General features: G+C 39.0%; 1 protein-coding gene across 5 annotated transcripts in view; it reads right to left on the reverse strand.

Annotated features, from left to right (window-relative positions):
* Positions 1 to 918: 918 nt before the first annotated feature.
* Positions 919 to 18,825, reverse strand: part of LRIG3 (leucine rich repeats and immunoglobulin like domains 3) — a 42,894-nt gene continuing 24,987 nt past the window's right edge. For 4 of the 5 annotated variants that reach the window (XM_017733168.1, XM_017733172.1, XM_017733170.1 and 1 more), the window contains 11 exons: positions 18,330 to 18,410; positions 17,598 to 17,669; positions 17,161 to 17,232; positions 14,860 to 15,023; positions 11,832 to 12,152; positions 11,022 to 11,303; positions 10,124 to 10,576; positions 9,752 to 9,910; positions 8,134 to 8,274; positions 7,774 to 8,049; positions 919 to 5,296 (listed from right to left, as the gene is read on the reverse strand). In XM_017733168.1, the coding sequence (XP_017588657.1) occupies positions 5,052 to 5,296; positions 7,774 to 8,049; positions 8,134 to 8,274; positions 9,752 to 9,910; positions 10,124 to 10,576; positions 11,022 to 11,303; positions 11,832 to 12,152; positions 14,860 to 15,023; positions 17,161 to 17,232; positions 17,598 to 17,669; positions 18,330 to 18,410 (2,266 nt within the window). In that variant the 3' untranslated portion in view covers positions 919 to 5,051. The remainder of the gene's footprint in view (positions 5,297 to 7,773; positions 8,050 to 8,133; positions 8,275 to 9,751; positions 9,911 to 10,123; positions 10,577 to 11,021; positions 11,304 to 11,831; positions 12,153 to 14,859; positions 15,024 to 17,160; positions 17,233 to 17,597; positions 17,670 to 18,329; positions 18,411 to 18,825) is intronic. The other variant, XM_017733171.1, reaches the window with a different exon arrangement.

Below are 18,825 nucleotides of genomic sequence, written 5' to 3' on the forward strand. Positions count from 1 at the left end.
ATAAAAGAAGCTGAGGCCTCACTCTCCAAGATGTTATTTCACACATCTCTATAACCAATACCTGAATTTTGATAATCCAGCAGCAGACCCAAATCATAAGCCATAGCTTCTACATGCACACCTACAAAGGAAGTGCTGAAAATAAGTAGGTCACACATTGCTATGGCAAATGAGTGTGTCTTTAGACAATGTTGTATACCAGCCTTTCAAAGTAGGGGCCTACAAAATCCCAAAGCCTGTCTTATATCCAGGGGATCTTACTACCTCTGTCAAGTAAGTTGGATCTTCATTTCCAATGCCATATTTGAAATTCACATGCCTTAAAATTAGTCACCATTAATTTCAGAACAGAGTACATACAGGTACTCACACTGCAAATTCCTGCACTGAAACTGCTGCTCAACAGCCCATGGTCAAGAGCCAAACTGAATAGGAATAACACCAATACCCTTGTTGATGGCTGAGGCAGAGGGATCATGCAGAAGTGCTATTCAGTATTCCCTAACCTAGAGTAATTTATGGTTCTCTTCTCTGTTGTGTGGGGGAAAAACAAATTCTGAAGTCACAAAGCCTGAATTTGTTTTATGAGCAGCGAACTTAGAATCACTACCAACTTCACTGTCAGGTCCTGCTGTCCCATGGCATTCTTGAGTCACATTGATCACGTGCATTCTGACACAGTGGACCCCACAGAACACATGACTTTGGGAAACTGCACCACATCAGCAGTATTTAGTCTTGAACACAAATACAGAATAACAAATGGATCTTGTTTCTTGCCTACCAGAAAAGGAGATTTTTGATGCAGTAAGAGGTCACTCTCCAGATGATGTGCTCTTCAGTGCATTGCTGTTTTGGCATTTGAAAGCACGGAGGATGAGAAGAATTAAACACACAAAAAGTATTGTAAAGCTTGTGAAGTACAGAAATGCTCTTTATTATGTTCATATTATTGTATTATAAATATTTTATCCCTGTCCCCTGAATTACGCATTTTCTGCACATTCATACCGAGTTCTTCCTAAAGCTGTGGCTAGCCTGTCTCTCTCCCAACACTTTCCCTCCTCTCTTCCAGCACACAATCACTTACTGTCTGCAATTGCACTGTGCTCTGTACACTGAGTCCATTTGTCCCAGCCTGTCACCACAGTGACATGGCAAGCAGAGAAACTGGAAACAGAGGAGTGTAGGTTACCAGAGAGGGTCCCCTGAGGACATGGGAGCACTATTGAGCCATGAGAAAAAGATCAGCAGGGGAAACAGGAGAGGCCACCTGTGCCTTTGGTAAGAGGTCAGGTGTGCACATATTTATTTCAGGGGAACAACGACCTTTATACTTAAGCACAACAACCAAGAGAAGCACTTTTTGCCACACATTAATGAATCAAGACATTGTTGCTTTTATTCCTTCCTGTAACACTTCCCTGAAACATAAAAAAGGAAGGTATCTGGTAAGTTCTTAATCGGAGTACAATGGTATGAACACAAACTGCATCTTGTTACACACGGTTTTTTTCCCTTCATTAAACAGGCTGAGGCTCCCCTCTCTCATTTTCTTAACGAAATAATTTCACAAGGCTGTGAACTAACATCCAAGTAGTCAAGACACATTCTCTATGACAAAGCAATACACAAAGTGAACAAAAAAAGATAGACCTCACTGAGAAAGTATAATTCTCTGAGACGTGTCATACCTGCAACAAGAAATCTTGCAAATAGCTAACAGAATTTCTGCTTATGTTTATATTCAAGAAGGAACACAGTCCCCAATTATAGTCCTGGTTTGTAAGACAGGCAGAACATAAATGTTTGCAGTGCAAATCTAAAGTCTTAGTTTTAAGCTTCTTTGAAGTGGCTCAAGGAATAAAGCTTTCGTGTTCAAGAGATCCCCGAGACTGAAATAAGAAATGTTTGGTGAAACTAATGAGCCCTCAGTTGGAGAAAACTTTGCACCTAACTTTACCATTTGTCAAGATCCTCTTACAGTTAAGAATTCTAAATTAAAGCACTTGCTGCTGCATTACAGTAGTACTCCATAAGGTTTTTTGTGTTTGAAATTCTAACAGCCTTCAGTAAATGCAGGTATCCCTAGAGTCATCTCATACACACCATTTCGATTACTCGTTAAGAAAATGCTCGCTCCAGAGAGATTCTGGTAAAAGAGTAACTCCACTCATCTGTCTAAAACTATTAAAATTATTATTTAGGGCTTGCAGAAACTATACCTCAGCAACTGCTTATGTGAGTTCAACAGATAATGCTTTACCTAACAAAATGTTTTAAGTGGATACTACCCTTAAAGAACATTCTACAAGTTTTAAGTGAGCCCATGGCAAGATTCCAGCTGCTGCTGGTCATTAAACCACAAAATGTCTGTTTTGTCATACAGCAACACAACACTTGTTTCTAACTCTTGAGATGCAGTGTAAGCTTTACTCAGGGTTGGCTGCGATTTATTTTCCCATCACATCAATTTACGATTTAGCTTTCAGCTGGGTCAATATCCCCAACTACCAACTCACTAACATCTGCATCTTTAGAGGGGAGAAGAAAAAAAGAAAGAATGAAGGCAAGCAAACTTGCAAGCCTTTAAAACAGATGTTTGGTTACATCAGTGGTCTTAAAAAGAACTACTAAGATATTTGCAACTATCTTGCAAATTTCAGATTGCCACTGTATTTAAGCACAATCCGCTTATTAAACACAAAAACTCAAGCTAGCAGAAAAGAGGACTTTGGAGCTCTCATTTCCATTTCTGGGCATTTAAGGCATGAAATAAAAATTTAAGGCATCCTATGTCTAGATTGCTAAATGAAACTTGATGGAAAGCATTTAAAACTCAAGTCATTGACCCTGAGCATTTATTTAGGTACAGACATCCAAGCCTTTGGAAGATTAGCATCTCCGCAAGGGAAAAGATGAAAAAGGAATAAAATGACATTGCCACTGTTCTCAACCTTCACCCACTACAGAAAATAAATTTAAAGCTTGTTTTTCATGATGGACCTTTAACATAGAGTTCTTAAGGATAAACACTAAATCTGGAGTTACTGTTTTTAACTTCAGTATTTTTTAATATGTCAAAAAAGCAATGTCTGGTTATAAACAGGAGCTATCATAGCCCCGGGCTCTCCTCTCCCTAAAAACAGGGTCATTGGGGAGGCGGGTGCAGGGCAGAAAAAGGAGAGATATATTAGTGAATCAAATTTTAGATTGCTTGCCTTATTGACCTACAGGTTTGTGCTTAACTGAGGAAAAATTAATCTCTTTCAAATGCACTTAATTATAATCAAATACCCATACCAATGTCTGTCACCACATCAGCGCATCTGGCAGCAATGAAGACAAATTAACAGTAAGTCAAAAAATCTGGCAATATGATCAACTGAAACACGCAAAATCCATTCTGTAGACTTAAGACCACCAGTGCCTAAGGATGGATTAACTTCCTGTCTCTAATACTGGTGTCTAAATTAAAGGGAAATTGCATTGCAATCTGGGTACCAGGTTTCTGGCTACAGACAACTAAAAGCCCTTAGTTCAGGCAACAAAATCTTTGCTCTCGCTTTAGCCCTGATGCCTGTGATGGCCTATTCTAACAGCTGCTTTTAATTTAGTTTAAAAGAAGCTATTTGGCAACCATGTAAGTTTACACCTTCAAAGCAGGCAGATTTAAAAAGCCAATGTCCTGTAGAATTAACCATTTTGAAGTCTCGCTGTTTTAGAGCAGTGATGACAACAGGATTCACGGCTTTTTAAAAAAGAAGGCATCTGTACATAGAAAAACAAAATAGTGTTTTCACTCAGTTTTAACTACAATTTTATAGTAAGCAATCCTCTTTCTCTGACTTTGTATAGTTAAAGATATTGGGTTCATTACTACAAATATAATCCAGCAAGAGTTTACAATTGCTCAACTTGACTGAGCAATTAAATACAGCACAGATCTCATCTATAACCAGAGAAGGGCAGCCAAGTAAGGAACAGAAGCATGAATTAAACCAAAGAAAACATTATCTTGTTCTTGGATTACCTCGTGTTAAGCAGGGAGTGGTTGCAGAAGCAAAAAAGAGGGAGAAAGGGTATGGGAAAGCAAAGACTCAGGCACGCACTGTGTACTTGGCAAACACTTGACACTGAGCAACTCGGAGAAGAGTGAGGTTACCAGGCAGATATCCAGTGCCTTTTTTCTTCTTTTACTTAATAGCTTGATATGAATTTGTGCATCTACTGCATATATCCCTCCACCAGATGCAGGCACACTAACAAAGGCACGGGCAAACTGCTGGTACTACAGCCCTGCGGGCATGAAAACCAAGTGTGTGCGCGCACACATCTGATAAGGGGAATTCACACACTGGAAAATTTACAGCCTTGTTTTGGTTCAAATAGCTTCAACCCACCTTACCAGTAGCTGTGGCGGGACCACACCCACTCTTCGAAGATGAACACATTTTACATAGTAAATCTAAAGGTACATGTTTAAGTCAAATAAAGGTGCAAACATGCATCAGAAGGCACCTACATTTGCAACACTGTCTACAAACATAATTCACACTTTTCATTCTTCATACACTAATGTGGGTCAGAGACCACACGGCAGCATATTTTATTAAAGTAATGTGCAAATAAGATGCATGATACCTGCAAACAGCATGGAGTTTCCATTTGTAAAAAGGTACAAGTAACAGTACAAAATTAGAATGCTTACTACTCATTTCAGGAAAATTAAGTCTGACATAGAAATACATATGCTGTATTATTTACACCATTAATTTACAAAACATATTATCTGCATTAAAAAAAAGTTATAAAATAATTACAAATATAGTATTTTTATAAGGAATGTTTTCCCTGTATAACCAATGTAGAGCATCTTGGAAATTATGCTTTATTGGAAAAAAATTTTTTTTTTCTTCTGATTTCACAGCATCACGTGGTTTCTTTCTTCCCTTCTTCTCCTTCTTCCCTTTTTAAATAAAGTTCCATACTGAGGTAGTAGTATGTCAAATTATTTCTTTGGTTCCAGAAATCATTAAGTCCAAAAGGAGCTATGTATCCAAATCACAGGATTGGAAAGTAGAAGTCCTAAAGTTTTCAAAGGACTGTTTGCAAGTATAAAAGCTGTTTTCTCCTTTTGAAACTGTCCTTTCCTTTCCCTCTTCATCTGCCTCTGCATCGAAGTCCAGTGAGACACGATGACTATTACGGGAGGTTTTTGGTTGGCAACTTGCTGGCTGTCTACAGCTTGTAAGAGAGTCCAGCTGAGGCCTCCATAAAGGCTTTCCAAATGTTCCTGAAAGACAGTGAAAGAGTGAGCACAGAAATACTAATGCTAAAAGCTTTGTGTTTCACCCTAGTGTCCAAAAGTGACACTGGAATGCAAGCCAAGGATTGACAAAAGTTCATCAAAGTGAGAGTTTACTTAACCGTTGTTTTACCGTTTAACATCCATGCAATCACAAGCGTAAGGCAAGATTCTGCCACCAGAGACATTAAAAACATTTCCAAGTAGTTGTATAGCCACCCACAACTTCATTTCTTTTGTTTTCATGACTACTTCCATACCCATTTTTCTTTGGGGGGAGTGGTGAGGGGGGAACGTGAGAACACAAACCAAACTGCAAATGCATCACAGGACACTTTCAAATGCGAAAGTCACAGCAGCCTCCCTGTTTTGTTCTTCAATAAATGAATGACACATGCAACCTGCCATGCAGTTCAGAAAAAATAAAAGGAATTAAAAAAAATGTAACCCTGCAACCTCTGTCAGGTTATACAACATTGTCCCACAGTACAATCTGAATGCTAAAGCAATCTTCTTATGGCTAGCATCAATAAAGGTGCAGATAGCCACATGCTCCCTTCACCACTCATCATCCACAGCCAGTTGCGGGCAAGGAGAACTGTAGCAACCCAAAGACGATTCCACATTTCAGTTCAATTTTTATTAATAATTATCTGGATTTACCAGTCAGAAACAATCAGTGTGTGTCACTTTTCACCACTGGGAAGCTGCTAGGATCAACACCTCTACAAGAAGGGCCTTCTCTTTTTTCACTGAACAAAGATACAGCTGTCAAAAGTCATAGTGTCTGTAAGGACTTATTTTCAGAGGACAATGTGCCACAGGCTGACTTTGAAGAACTCGAGTTTTTATTAATAATTTAACACTACAATCTTTAATAAATTTTGGACCTGAATGCAACACTTCTGCTTTTGCTTAGTTGCTAGAAGCAAGGGTTTCAAGTAAAACTGTGATCTGTGAAGTTAATAAAAAAGGAATTCAACAAAATCTCTATTTGCATCAATGACTTGTAGAGCAATTTTGACCTAACACAATATGAAAGGATGTTCCTCACAGCACCAAGCTACAAATGAATTCTGTCTTAAAACCAAAAATCCTACGAACTTTCTGGCTCATGCATCAACAGTGATGCTAATGCCAGCTGTCTTCTTCACTGTGATTGCACAGGCAAAAGGGGGCTTGAATTTGACAACCATTTTGAGGAAGCAAATCCACAACTAAAGACAAGAAATATATCACAGGTTCTTATACAGCCACCACCTCCAAGATCTAACCATAGGCTCTTTGAGGGAAGAGTGCTAATGATTATGAAGCATCCAAGGCAATGACAATGCAACTTAAGTGGGGTAGTACGCTCAGAGAACTGATGAAAGAAGTAACTCTGCATAGATTTTTAGGGCAGAAAGAGGACTATGTACCCTTGAGGTGACATTAACTCCTGGATATACGAACATACAGTTGAACTACTTTCTGCAGGAGACATGCTAAAACCCTATCTGCACAATCCCACCACAGTAATAGTGGCAGGCAGCCAGGAGGCCAGCCATGTGCAGTCCCAGGGTCTCTGCCAGATGTCCTGGCATCTGCAACATTTTACAATTCAAACATCTGGCTTTTGAAGGGGGAAAACTTCAGAGCTTGTGCCTCCCTTCCCACCTCCCGAGAACAAAGAGCCCAGTGGTGAACATTCCCCCAGGTCCCCTTCAGAGCCAGCAGACCCAGACCTCGATCAGCCAGTGCTGACACGCCAGCTGGGAGACAATCCATGGTACCAGGGCTGTGCTTGGCGCTAAGATATCACAAGGATGAAAGCAGTATGTGGTTTTATATGCGTTTTAAACCAAGCAGCCAAACCAACATCCAAAATTTAATGAGTTTCAAGGAGAAAGCAATGTTTTTCTCCTTCCCCCACTTCTCCCTGCAATGTGGATTAAAATTGTAAACCCTAAACTAAGCTTTGGGAATTCTTTTGTCACGCACATCATGAGAAAATGACAAAGGAGGGATAGAGAGGGCATTTTTACATAGTGCCTTATTTTGAAGGGTAAATAGTTCTGGTTGACTATGTTACACAATACGTACGCATACAAGTTCAAGTCTCTCCACCTGCCCTGAGCCCTCCTTGCATACCTTTTGCCTGTCAGGCAAAACTTCTGGTATGCCTGAAGTTTGTTAAGGTATATTTAAGTTACGTATTCTAACACTCACAGAAATCTGCCAGCTATATTAAGACAGAAGATAAGAATTGCATCACTGATGAGATTTTTACATAAGTGTGAGCTACTAAGATCTGGTAATCGAAATATTCTCATTACACAGTTTTACTGTAGTCACTTTCCTGTTCCTTAGCTTCAAACATTTGGGAAAGAAAAAGCTGAAAAATTAGTTTTGCTTAGTGTCGTAGGTAGGAAACAAGACAGGAATGACAATGGCAGTTTGAATAAAAAACAATAGCTAGAACATACCCATGAAAGTGCTGTTACTTGTAATAGATGAAGGTTCCAAACTTCTGCTTAAATCAAATACGTCTGAGTTGACACTTTTGCTTTTCAGTCCAGTTCCTTCATTTTGAGTGTAAGTAGAGTTCATCAATCTGCTACTTGCAGCCTGTGTCCCAATAATTCTGACACACTGGTCAAAGGGATCTTCCTGTGGAGGTGAGTATTGACAGCATTCCTTTTTTTTTAAATATCCAGACTCATAAAGGCCTAAGCCTGCTGTTCTTTGGTCAGGGCTGCAACCTAAAGGAAATGAAAAATTTATTTTATATAGATTCATCACAACAAAGATCGAATTAGGACTAAAACTTCCACCCAACAACTTACTTGTACTGTATGCTTCGAATGCATCAGAACTATAAGTGTTTCCTTTTAAATACAAAGTCCCCGAAGTCCCATAGTGGCATAGGAATGGATCTGCAACTCCCTCCAAGTCTGTTTCACTGCTGTTATCTAGATGGCAAATGCCTTAAAAATAAAAATGATGTGTCAGCATACAGTCTTTTCTGAGTCTTCAGCTTAGAGTTTCTTGAGTAAGTTTTAAGAACCCCATGTATTCAACTACATTTCATAGTGTAGTTTAGAGTTTGCTTAACCTAACCTTTGGATGAGAATTCTAATTCCAGCAGCTGATCAATTAATTAGCTTGACAGAGCATATGTCACAGTTTGCTTCACTATACAATCCCTGAATAACAAAACAAAACCAAACCAATCACAGGGATCAGAACCAGGGACTCCCTTCTTCTAAAGTACAGAAGACAAGTCCATGATCTGTCTGACAGACACCTTTTGGAGCACAGTGTCAATGTCAAAGTCCCAACTGGAAGAATCTGAGGGAGTCACTGGCTGCTTGAACAGCTATACAGATTTTCAGTTCAATGGTTCCTGAAAGCTGTGGACAGCTGTGGACAACAGTCTGTTGTAGGGAGAGATAAGACAGAATTGGGTTACAGGCTGTGGGATGTGCCTGCAGAACACTATGGCAGCATGGAGAAGCTTGTCTCTGCCTGACCTTAGTGGAAGGAGATGCCACACAGCACAGCCCTAGAGAGGAGCCTGCCAGAAGCTGACAGACACCTGAACAGTGCGCGATCAGCCCACAGAAGGACATTAAGAAAGTGTACTGCTGACGCAGCAATGTGTGACAGGTCGCTTAGTGAAAAATACCATATATGGAAATACTGCATCTTGAAGAAGTGTATAAAAACCAGCTCGTTTCTTTGAATAAGTGATTTCAGATTCCCTGCTGGTCTGGGTCCGTGTCTCGGTCACTCACAGTCTGTGGTTCTTGATCCACAAGGAGGCTGTTCCTCTCACTATCTATCCTACAACTGCAAAACTATCTCACCATCACTCCATTCCCATCTGTCCCAGCTCCTGATTGTATCTCAACCCCAAGCCCTTTCCCAGCAGGGTGCCTTTTCCTCCCTAGACCAGGTATGTATGGGATTCTTAGGGGTCATATGTATAAAGGTCAAGTACTGCAGCTTTTAACTTGCAGTCACCACAAATCCTTTACTGACTCTGACCCTAATGATTTTTAACAGACAACTTTAAATGGTTATACTGAAGTTCCACTGGTATTACCGCACATGCCTACATTCCACTAAAAACACCCTTTTCAAGCTGTAAGAGAGGAAGTCATGCTGACACAATTTCTTTTGAACACTCTTGTTTTGCAAATGTCATCTTAATTTCAAATTTACCCTTGAGACTAGAAAAAAAACTTCCTGATTTAATAAACACCATAATGTCATTTGGATGAACAGAACCAAGTTTCAGTTATTATCTTGTTGAAAAAATCCCAAGCAATAAATTTCACATCCTCTATTAAACATCAGTAAAGATGCTTCTTAACTGTTATTTCTATTAATTAGAAAGACAATAGCCAAACTGGAGCTCCTCAAGCCACATGAAAAATCTGCTTGGCATTTTCTACCTACCATTACTGTCCCTCTGCTGCAAGAAATACCCTCCCACAGAAAATGTGAGGAACTGATGGTGACTACCATTTTCAGATGAGCCATATCCATCCTGCCTTTCAGCCAGTGTCCCCTGGGATGACAGGTAACTTGGAATGTCAGTAGGCAAATTTGTTTCATCTGTGGGGAAGCAAAACACACATAAAACCAAGCCATCAGCATACTTCAGTTTGTAGAAACATTTTAAACTTGTCAGCAAAGCACTGAAAGTAACAAATAATTCACCTTTCTGCCTCTGAGTCAAAGCACACAAATATTCCTACAATAAAGTCACTGCAAAGCAACCACAAGCATTTTTCTTTCCTTTCCAAGGCAAACCTTCAGTTTACACACCTGTATTTGTGATGCTGCAATCTTCATTTCTTCTTCTGGTGTGGTAGATGATGACCACCCACACCAAGGAAGTGCCCACCACACAGCAAACCACAGCTATGATCACAATGCCAACTGTGGCCCATCCATCATCATCAAGTGATGGGGCAATATTTTGAGGAGAGTCACAGGTGGGAGTAGGAATTACATTAAGATGGATGTTGCCTCGTTCCGTTCCAAGCGTATTAGACATTTCACAAGTATATTTCCCAGCATCTTCTACATCTGTATCCACAATAATTAGTAACTGATTGCCTGCAGCAAAGAAGTGTCTTTCTGTTACCACGAGTGGGCTGTCATCTTTAGTCCAGTTCAGCCGGGGTGGAGGGCTACCACCAGCAATGCACTGCAAAACTGCGGTTTCACCTTTTGTTACAGTTCGATCCAGCAAAGGCCGCAAAAATGATGGTGTTTCTGAAAAGAAAGCATAAGCCTTATATTCTAAATGATCTTGCAAGAGTAAGAAGTGTCCCTTTCCTTCATCGCTCAAAAGCAAAAGCTAATTTAAATGCCTTAGTAAGGCCTAATGAAGCTTACTCTCATTCTAAGAAGAAACTAAAGGATTTGTACTTAAAGCCTACAATTTGTCAATTGATCTGATTGAGATACTCGACTACCTTACAAGGTAAAAAGGCCAAATTATATATGCTTAAGATTTCAGAGAATTACAATAAAAATGGTTAACAAAATGTCAAGAAATCAAAAGTTAAACCAATCTACTGTCTCTAAATGAAAATAGAAGCCCCTTCTTCCCTCCACCCTATTCATACCAGATGTGTATACACTGAGAAATGTAAATAACTTTTATTATTTTGCATCATAATAGTGATTGTGCTGTTAAGGTTTGCCAGTACCTTACCTAGTACTGTTAATGTTGCGTTAGCTGAAATGCTTCCAGCAGTGTTTTGAGCTGTACAGCTGTAAACACCTGTGTCCTCGATCTTTACATCAACAATAAAGAATACATCATCTTCAGGCATGACATGCATGCGTCTCTTGCGTGCTGCAGGAAAATCTGTTCCACCATCTTTCTGCCAAGCAATCTGTGGGATAGGATGCCCAACTGCAGCACATTCCAAACGTGCTGTTGCCCCGGCTCGAACGGTTAAGTCCATGGGGATTTTTGTAAATGAAGGAAGCACTAAAGAAAAGTCGGTGATACCAAAATCAATACATGAAACATACTTTTCCTTTTTTGTACAGCATTTTCTTGAACACCCTTCATGGGCCTAAAAACCCTAAAGAAAAATACAACCTAAACTGATCAGTAGCTAGCAGAAAGGGAGGGAACTGTGAAGTATGTGAGACCACCTAGATCAAAATCTCATTTTTGCTAACGGCCTCCGACATGACCTTTCCATAGCATCTTGAAACAGAGCACACGCTTACCTCCTGTGAGGAAAAGATAATATTTTTCCATCTTGTAACATTGATTTTGCCAGATTTACTATTAATTGGGTATGTTATTTGTTTTTTTCTATACTATGCTTCAGCACACTGGGACCAGAGGTAAAACTGAATGGTGACCTTGGAAGTGAATACATTTTTAAGAAATAATCTCATATTAAAGGATCTTCTAAAAGATGCAGATGATGAGAATGGAAAATCTATGATTACCTATCTTGATTAAAATCATTCTAAGTCCACAAGCAAAACACAACATACTTACTGTTTACTGTAAGTTTGGCTTTGACAGAGTAGGATGAACCAAAATGATTTGAAATAACACACTGGTATTTCCCTTCACTGCTGAACTCGACATTGCGCAGTCGAAGGATGGTGGTGTACTCCATCACTTCTCCACCCTGGGCCCGGAGGTGCGCGTAATTCTCCATTTCAGCATCTTGCAGTAATTCGTTGTCTTTCTTCCATGCAAAAGTCATTGGGGAATCACTGCTGCTGGCTGCCGAACACACAAAACTTAAATTGGAGCCTTTAATTGCTGACTGGGTTTCTGGCTGGACAGTTATCTGTGGTTTAGGAAAATCATCTGCACAGAGGGAAAAGAAAAAATAATGTGATGCCTGAGGATTCTTTCCAGAGAGTTTGTAAGCCTTGTTTTATAGGTTTGAGAGAAGAGTCAGATAAGTATTTATTAAAGGGATCCACAATGCTTTTGTTTTAAATTTTGTTAGCCTTAGGGGCATTTAAAGATGCCGTATTTATGAGTTTATTGTGCCAAGCCATCTCTTATTGAAGAGAAAGCACACTTAAAAGCAAACTGTGTGCATAGTTTATTCAATAGGAGCACTAAAGACAGAAGAGTTACCTCCTGACATCCATAGGAACTATTCTGAACACCAGTCATGAAGCCTACCTCTCATCTTTACGACACCTCAGTCTGCTGTGAGTTTTTCTTTATTGAAAGCATAGCTCTTCTGCTATCAGAAACTGCAAGTTACAGTTGAGGGTTTTACCCAAACCCACCAAAAAAATCATGTACAAGTCAGTGTTCCAGTGATCTGCATCTGTTTGGGCCAAAGGGGATGGAAGGTCCCTTAAGCAGGGCAGAACATAAGAATTTCAAGAATTCCTGGAGGTTCCATTACAATAGGAAAGTTACCTTCAAAGTGCCATTTTGGGAGTTTACAGAATTAGTTGACTTCTGAATTATTTATTCAAGTGTGTGTACACTGCATGTACAAAAGCAATGGGCAAGTAAATGCTTGGTCACCCAAAAGCAAAAGCCTTTAGCATATTCCAAACTTTCAAGATGTCTCCAATCTGTGGACAAACTTCACAGGAACTGCAGGGAAAGCCCTGTGCCCCAAAAATTCCTCCCTACAGACCCTGCTGTTTTTCCTAGCCCCTTTGTCTCATCACATCTCAACTGTGTGGGAAACAGATGGGGTCAAAGTGTTATTTCTTTGAAGAACCTCCACGCTGTTTGTTACAGAAGAAATGAGATGTGCAGAGATAGCCTAACCTTGAACTGTCTGCAAAACTCCTGCAGGCATGAAGCTGTGCTCCAGTGACAGGGCAACATGGATCTGGGACTCTAGACATGGGCTTTAAGAACCTCCCAGGCCATTTGCTTTTCATGCTTCATACCCACGTCTTAAATCCTCCATGACAAAATATACCATTTGCAAATTGAGTTAATACATTCACTGACTTTGCACAGGGATAACTAAATACAACACTCTAAATACTTAAATTAGCCTTGTGAAAGGACAAGAGAACTACTTCAATCTTAATTATTTGAGAGGGAGGGGTGATAAAAAGGTCACTCAAATAAGCATACAGTACAGAATACAGAAAAACACACTAGGATAAGACTAGCATTGGAGACTTTAGCTATTGCATGGCAATTGCGTTAAGTATTAAGTGCAACAACTGACGCAGTACATTTCTTTTTACTAATACATCTTAAACAGTTTGAAATTAATTACTTAAAAATAGCATTCAGAAGCTAAAAGAAAGAACACAATTCCCCCTGATTTAATGAATGAAAGATACATATTTAAATCCCCAGTTTAATTTTTTGACAGAATGCATTTCTCATAAATCAGGACGTCTATTTCATATATACTCCTTTAGCCACTGAGTAATCTGTAATTCCCTGTATTATGTCAACCTCTCCTTCTCACCAGTAGCTAGAATCTGCTCATTATTTAATTTGTTAAATATTTGACCACTAATAGGAAGGGGAAAGGCAACATTTTGGTACACTATTTTATATTCTGCACCTGCTTTCACACTGAAAAAAGGCTATGAGTAGCAACAGTAAAAATTAACCAGTTATATTTGCTATGAGAGGAAGTTATTGAGAAAACACTTATTGTTTTGTCTGCAAAGAATAAAAAGTTTGAATTTTCTTTAGTAAGAAAAATAAAATGTATTCAGCAAAAATACATGAAATGCAGTTAGCTTTTAAATTTCCTGGTATTTTCAAAATTCCCACTTTACGTATCAGAGTACTCAAATATATGTCTTTACTCTGAATGCTTAGCTTCACTTTGCTTTAAATAGAGAACATAACATAGGTGATAATGAATGCTACTAAACACATAGAAAAATTTCATTTTTAAGGCAGATGCTATCACCTTAAATTCTCAGGTCTTAAAGTAAAAATATTTTACTAGCATTTACTATCTGGTGAACTGAAATAAAAAAACATCAGTATTGTAACTGTGGTAATCAGGTATTTTTTTTAACAGTTTATATAAAGGCAGTAATTTACATACTACAAATACTTTTTGAAGCAGACAACAAGCACACATAAAAAATGTCAGAACTGAGGCTGGTATGGCTTTGCTTCCAAATTTTATCAGCCCTGGAATAACCTCAAGACTAATGGAGTATGAAAAAAAATTTCATATACTCAAATCCAAAAACTGCATCCTAATTTTGCCAAAATATGCCTCGTTTAAAAACCACAGTTATCTAAGCAATCTTTTAAATCTAGAGGCACATTCATTTACCCTCACAAGCTGATGAGCTTTCACTTGCATGCTATGCTATGTTCTATGTAAGCTGTACTTGAAATAAAAGTCAGAATACCATCACTCCCTGTGTTACACAAAGCCACAAGCTTTGAGCATCTACATCATAGTCTGAGAACAGAAGAAAATGTTAATAAGTATCACATCCTCTCCATTTTGTTGCAGAAATCACAACACATCAAGGAACCACAAAAAACCCCAAGCACACAGCAAAATTTGGTTTATGGAATGAGAAGTTGAGGCTACACTCACCACAGACAAACCCATCCAGGCTAACAGCAAAAATACTCCTCCCTTTTAGCAGCTGAGGATGGGCACAACTGGCATTTACAAAGTTCTGGAAGTTATTCTCTGACATCCACTGTGGTAGCCATTTTAACTGGCAGTCACACAAGAGACTTGATGTGTTGAAGTGCCTAAGAAAAAGCAATTAAAATCAAAGCCTGTTTTTTTCTGTTTGCAATACAGATCTGCATGAGCAAACTTTTGTAACAAAACTAAGTTTTCAGGTTGAATACAGATATTGAAAGACAGCAATATTGTTCAGCTCTAATTAGTGACACCCATTGTCATGACTCCTACATGCCACAGAGCAGACATGTTATCTTCAACTCCCAGCTTCAGCTATGAGTTCAGGCAAACAAGCATGTTTGTAGTGTCTCTCAATACAAAACTACAGTCTGCAGTCACACACACAGAATGGGCATGCAGGAGAGCAGTCCAGAAGGCAGGTACTCTGAAAGTCAACATCTGAGACAAATTCATTCTCTAATTTCCTTTTCAGCCAGAATTTATCTTGGCGAAGATATTTAAAAAGATGAGTGAAAAGAAAAAGAATAGTAATGTGTTGAAATAACAAGTGCCGAACTAGTTATTAGCTTACATAACCTGTAAGAGTATCTCCATTCACAGAGGGAAAAAATAAGAAAGCTAAGGAATATTCTGGTAAACATCTAGAATCAGAAGTTTAAGCAAGAGAAGTTCCCAGTTTTGGCTGAAAACTCAAATCACCCTTAAAAAACATATTAAAAACCCACACTCAGTAATAAAATACCGTTCCTTCAAATCTTACTTGTTCTTGAAAAAAAAAGCAAAAATAATTCACACAGATCCACAGAATATGCTGAGTTGGAAGGGACTCACAAGGATCATCAAAGTCCCACTCCTGGCCTTGCACAGAACCATTCCCAAGAATCACACCATATACCCAAGAGCATTGTCCAAATCCTTCAGCAATGTCAGCCTTGGTGCTGTGAACTTCCCCTGGGGAGCCTGTTCCAGTGCCCAACTACCCTCCAGTGAAGACCCTTTTTCTAGGATTCAACCTAAATCTCCCTTGACACAACTTCAGGCCATTCTCTCTGTCCTGTCACTGGTCCCCACAGAGCAGAAATCAGTGTCTGCTCCTCATCTTCCCCTCATGAGGAAGTTGCAAACTGCAACGAGGTCTCCCCTCAGTCTTGTTGACCCCAGGCTTAACAGTCCAAATGATCTCAGCTGCTCCTCACATGGCTTTGCCTCAAGGCCCTTCACCATCTTTGCTGCCCTCCTTTGGACACACTAAGAGTTTAATGTATTTTCTTGTACTGTGGCTCCCAAAACTGCACACAGTGCTCGAGGTGAGGCCACCCCAGTGCAGAGCAGAGCGGGACCATCCCCTCCTTTCCCTGGCTGGCGATGCTGTGCCTGCTGCACCCCAGCACAAGGGTGGCCCTCCTGGCTGCCAGGGTACTGGTGACTCACATTCAACTTTCCCTCGACCAGGACACCAGGTCCCTTTCCAGGGCTCTGCTTTCCAGCACCTCATTACCCAGCCTGTACCTACATTCAGGGCTGCCCTACCCCAGGTGCAAAACCCAGCACTTTCTCTTGCTGAACTTCACACAGCTGGTGATCACTCAGCCCTCTCACTTGTTGAGGTCTCTCTGTGGGGCCTCCCTGACTCTAGTGACAGGTTGTCAGTTTGATGTCACCCCTTTCGGTATAACCCTCTGCACTCAATCCCTGAGCCAGTGCTGTTCTGCATTGATCAATCGAAAAAAGGGGTAAAAGGACAAAAACCCATCCTCACTAGAACACATTTTTCGCAGTGACCGCTTCATGACTTCTCTGAAGATCTGTCTCTCTGCTACTACAGGAGAGAAGGAGCCAATTACAAGCACTGACAACCAGGTCTTTACAAAAGAATTACAGCACTGCATTTCACTGGTCCAGCAAGCTTTAGCTCAGTGGTAGCACTGCTGATCTTAGAGCACATTACATCAACGTCTCTCTTATCTAAAACCTGTTAGAGTTCACCCAATTTAAAATAAGAAGACAACAAACGTAGGAGAAAGTGAAATGCCTCCTATCCTACACTTTCTCATTTAAATACCCCCATCATATAAAAAATAAAAAAACCCCAAAACACTGACATAACCTTTTGATGTTACTTCAGAGAGATTACAGCAGGAGTCTATCACTGCATCAGGTGACGTCTTACAAGGCTCTTATTTATATATTTATCAGGATACAAATACTTAATAGAGATCATGTCTTTTGATAGAAACTTACAATTCTTTGAGTTTCTTCATTTGTGAAAATGCATTCCCTTGAACTGACATAATTGCATTGTTACTTAGATCTCTAGGAAAAAAAAAGAAAAACAGAATGATTACAGTAATTTATTAAACTGAATGGATTTAAGACTCAAGCAACAGTTTGCTATTTTATTGATATACAAAGAACTCTCCAGCTCAAAAGTGAAAGAGACACAAATAAGGAGTTTCATAGCATGCTTAATATGTAAGAATTTCTGCATTAATTCCAAAATTCATACTCAGTGTAACTCCAAAACAGAAAAATCTTCTGAAGATCACAGCAGCAACGTGATCGTAAGTGTACTGCATCCCAAGTCATAAGCAAAGCTTGTTAGTCCTACTTTAATTTCAGTTAGTATCAAAGTTCATTTTATTCCAATTTTGCATTAAATGTGACTTTCTACTACTTACAAGTGTTCAAGTGCATCCAAACCAGAAAATGCTTTCTTTGTAATGGATCTAATCCTGTTCCCTTGGAGTACCCTGAGAAATTTAAGCACAAGACGCAAAAGAGATGTAATTAAATGGGAGAATTTTTGAGCTGAATAATTACATTTTTGGCATTTGTTTTTGAACTGTGACTCGTATTCACCACTAACCCATCTCCAATGGAGCCAAATGTCTCACATGTAAAAAATACTCATTTATTGCCCTTGAATAAATATCTAGATTACAATGATTTTAGAAGACATTTAAGATGTCCAGTTAAGTGACATGGATTATTCTAAATGTAAAACTATAAACACCTTTTAATTTCATAAATATGCATTTGAAAATTTCAATGCAATGGAGCCACTTCCACTGGATGCTGTTTTATCTTATTGAAGACTATCCCTATCACTATGCCTTTGTCATATGATACACTTATTACTCCTTGCTATGGAAAACCTCACTCTTTGATAAATATGTCCATAAATATTAATAATACTTAAAATATTTCAGATTAGTTTGACTTGGAAAATCTGGAATTTCTTTTACTGAAAAGGAACAGGTTATAGAGAATAAAGTGGTAAGGAAGAAAAAAATCATCTCTGCTGTGGAAAATTTAATATCCTTAAGTGTTGGGCTTGTCCCTTGAAAGACACATAATAAGCTAATTTTTTTAAGGCATGATGATAATACAAATATTGCAGCAATACTCACAGCTTCCTAAGTTTATCTAAGCCAGAGAAAGCACCATTCATATCTTCAATAGTCCATGATATTTCATTGTTTTTCAGATCCCTGTTTAAGAGGGGAGGGGAAATCAAACCACAAAAACTATTAAAAAGAACAAGGTACATACTTCTTCAACAGCATGTATTATTTTTAAAAAAATTCTAAAACAGCTTTCTGTTAGGTTGGATTTTTGTTTAGCTGGTTTTTGTGGGTTTTTTAAGAAAAGCTTTTCCTGATTAACTTTATAATTTCAATTTTTTCCGAGAGACTCTGAAGATTATTAGTACTTTTTGATAATTAAAAAGATCACAAACTCAGTAATTTTTAGAACTGTGAGCAAATAAACCCACATACCCCTTCAAAGGTATTCAGATACAGGACTATCTTAAGAGAAGGTGCATCGCAGGAAGAGAAAGGATCAACTGTCATCCCTTTGAAATGAAACACCGTCATGTCTTTTTAAGTCCATAATATTAACACC

Source organism: Corvus brachyrhynchos, unplaced genomic scaffold (assembly GCF_000691975.1).
Source record: "Corvus brachyrhynchos isolate BGI_N302 unplaced genomic scaffold, ASM69197v1 scaffold32, whole genome shotgun sequence".
NCBI classification, from domain to species: domain Eukaryota; kingdom Metazoa; phylum Chordata; class Aves; order Passeriformes; family Corvidae; genus Corvus; species Corvus brachyrhynchos.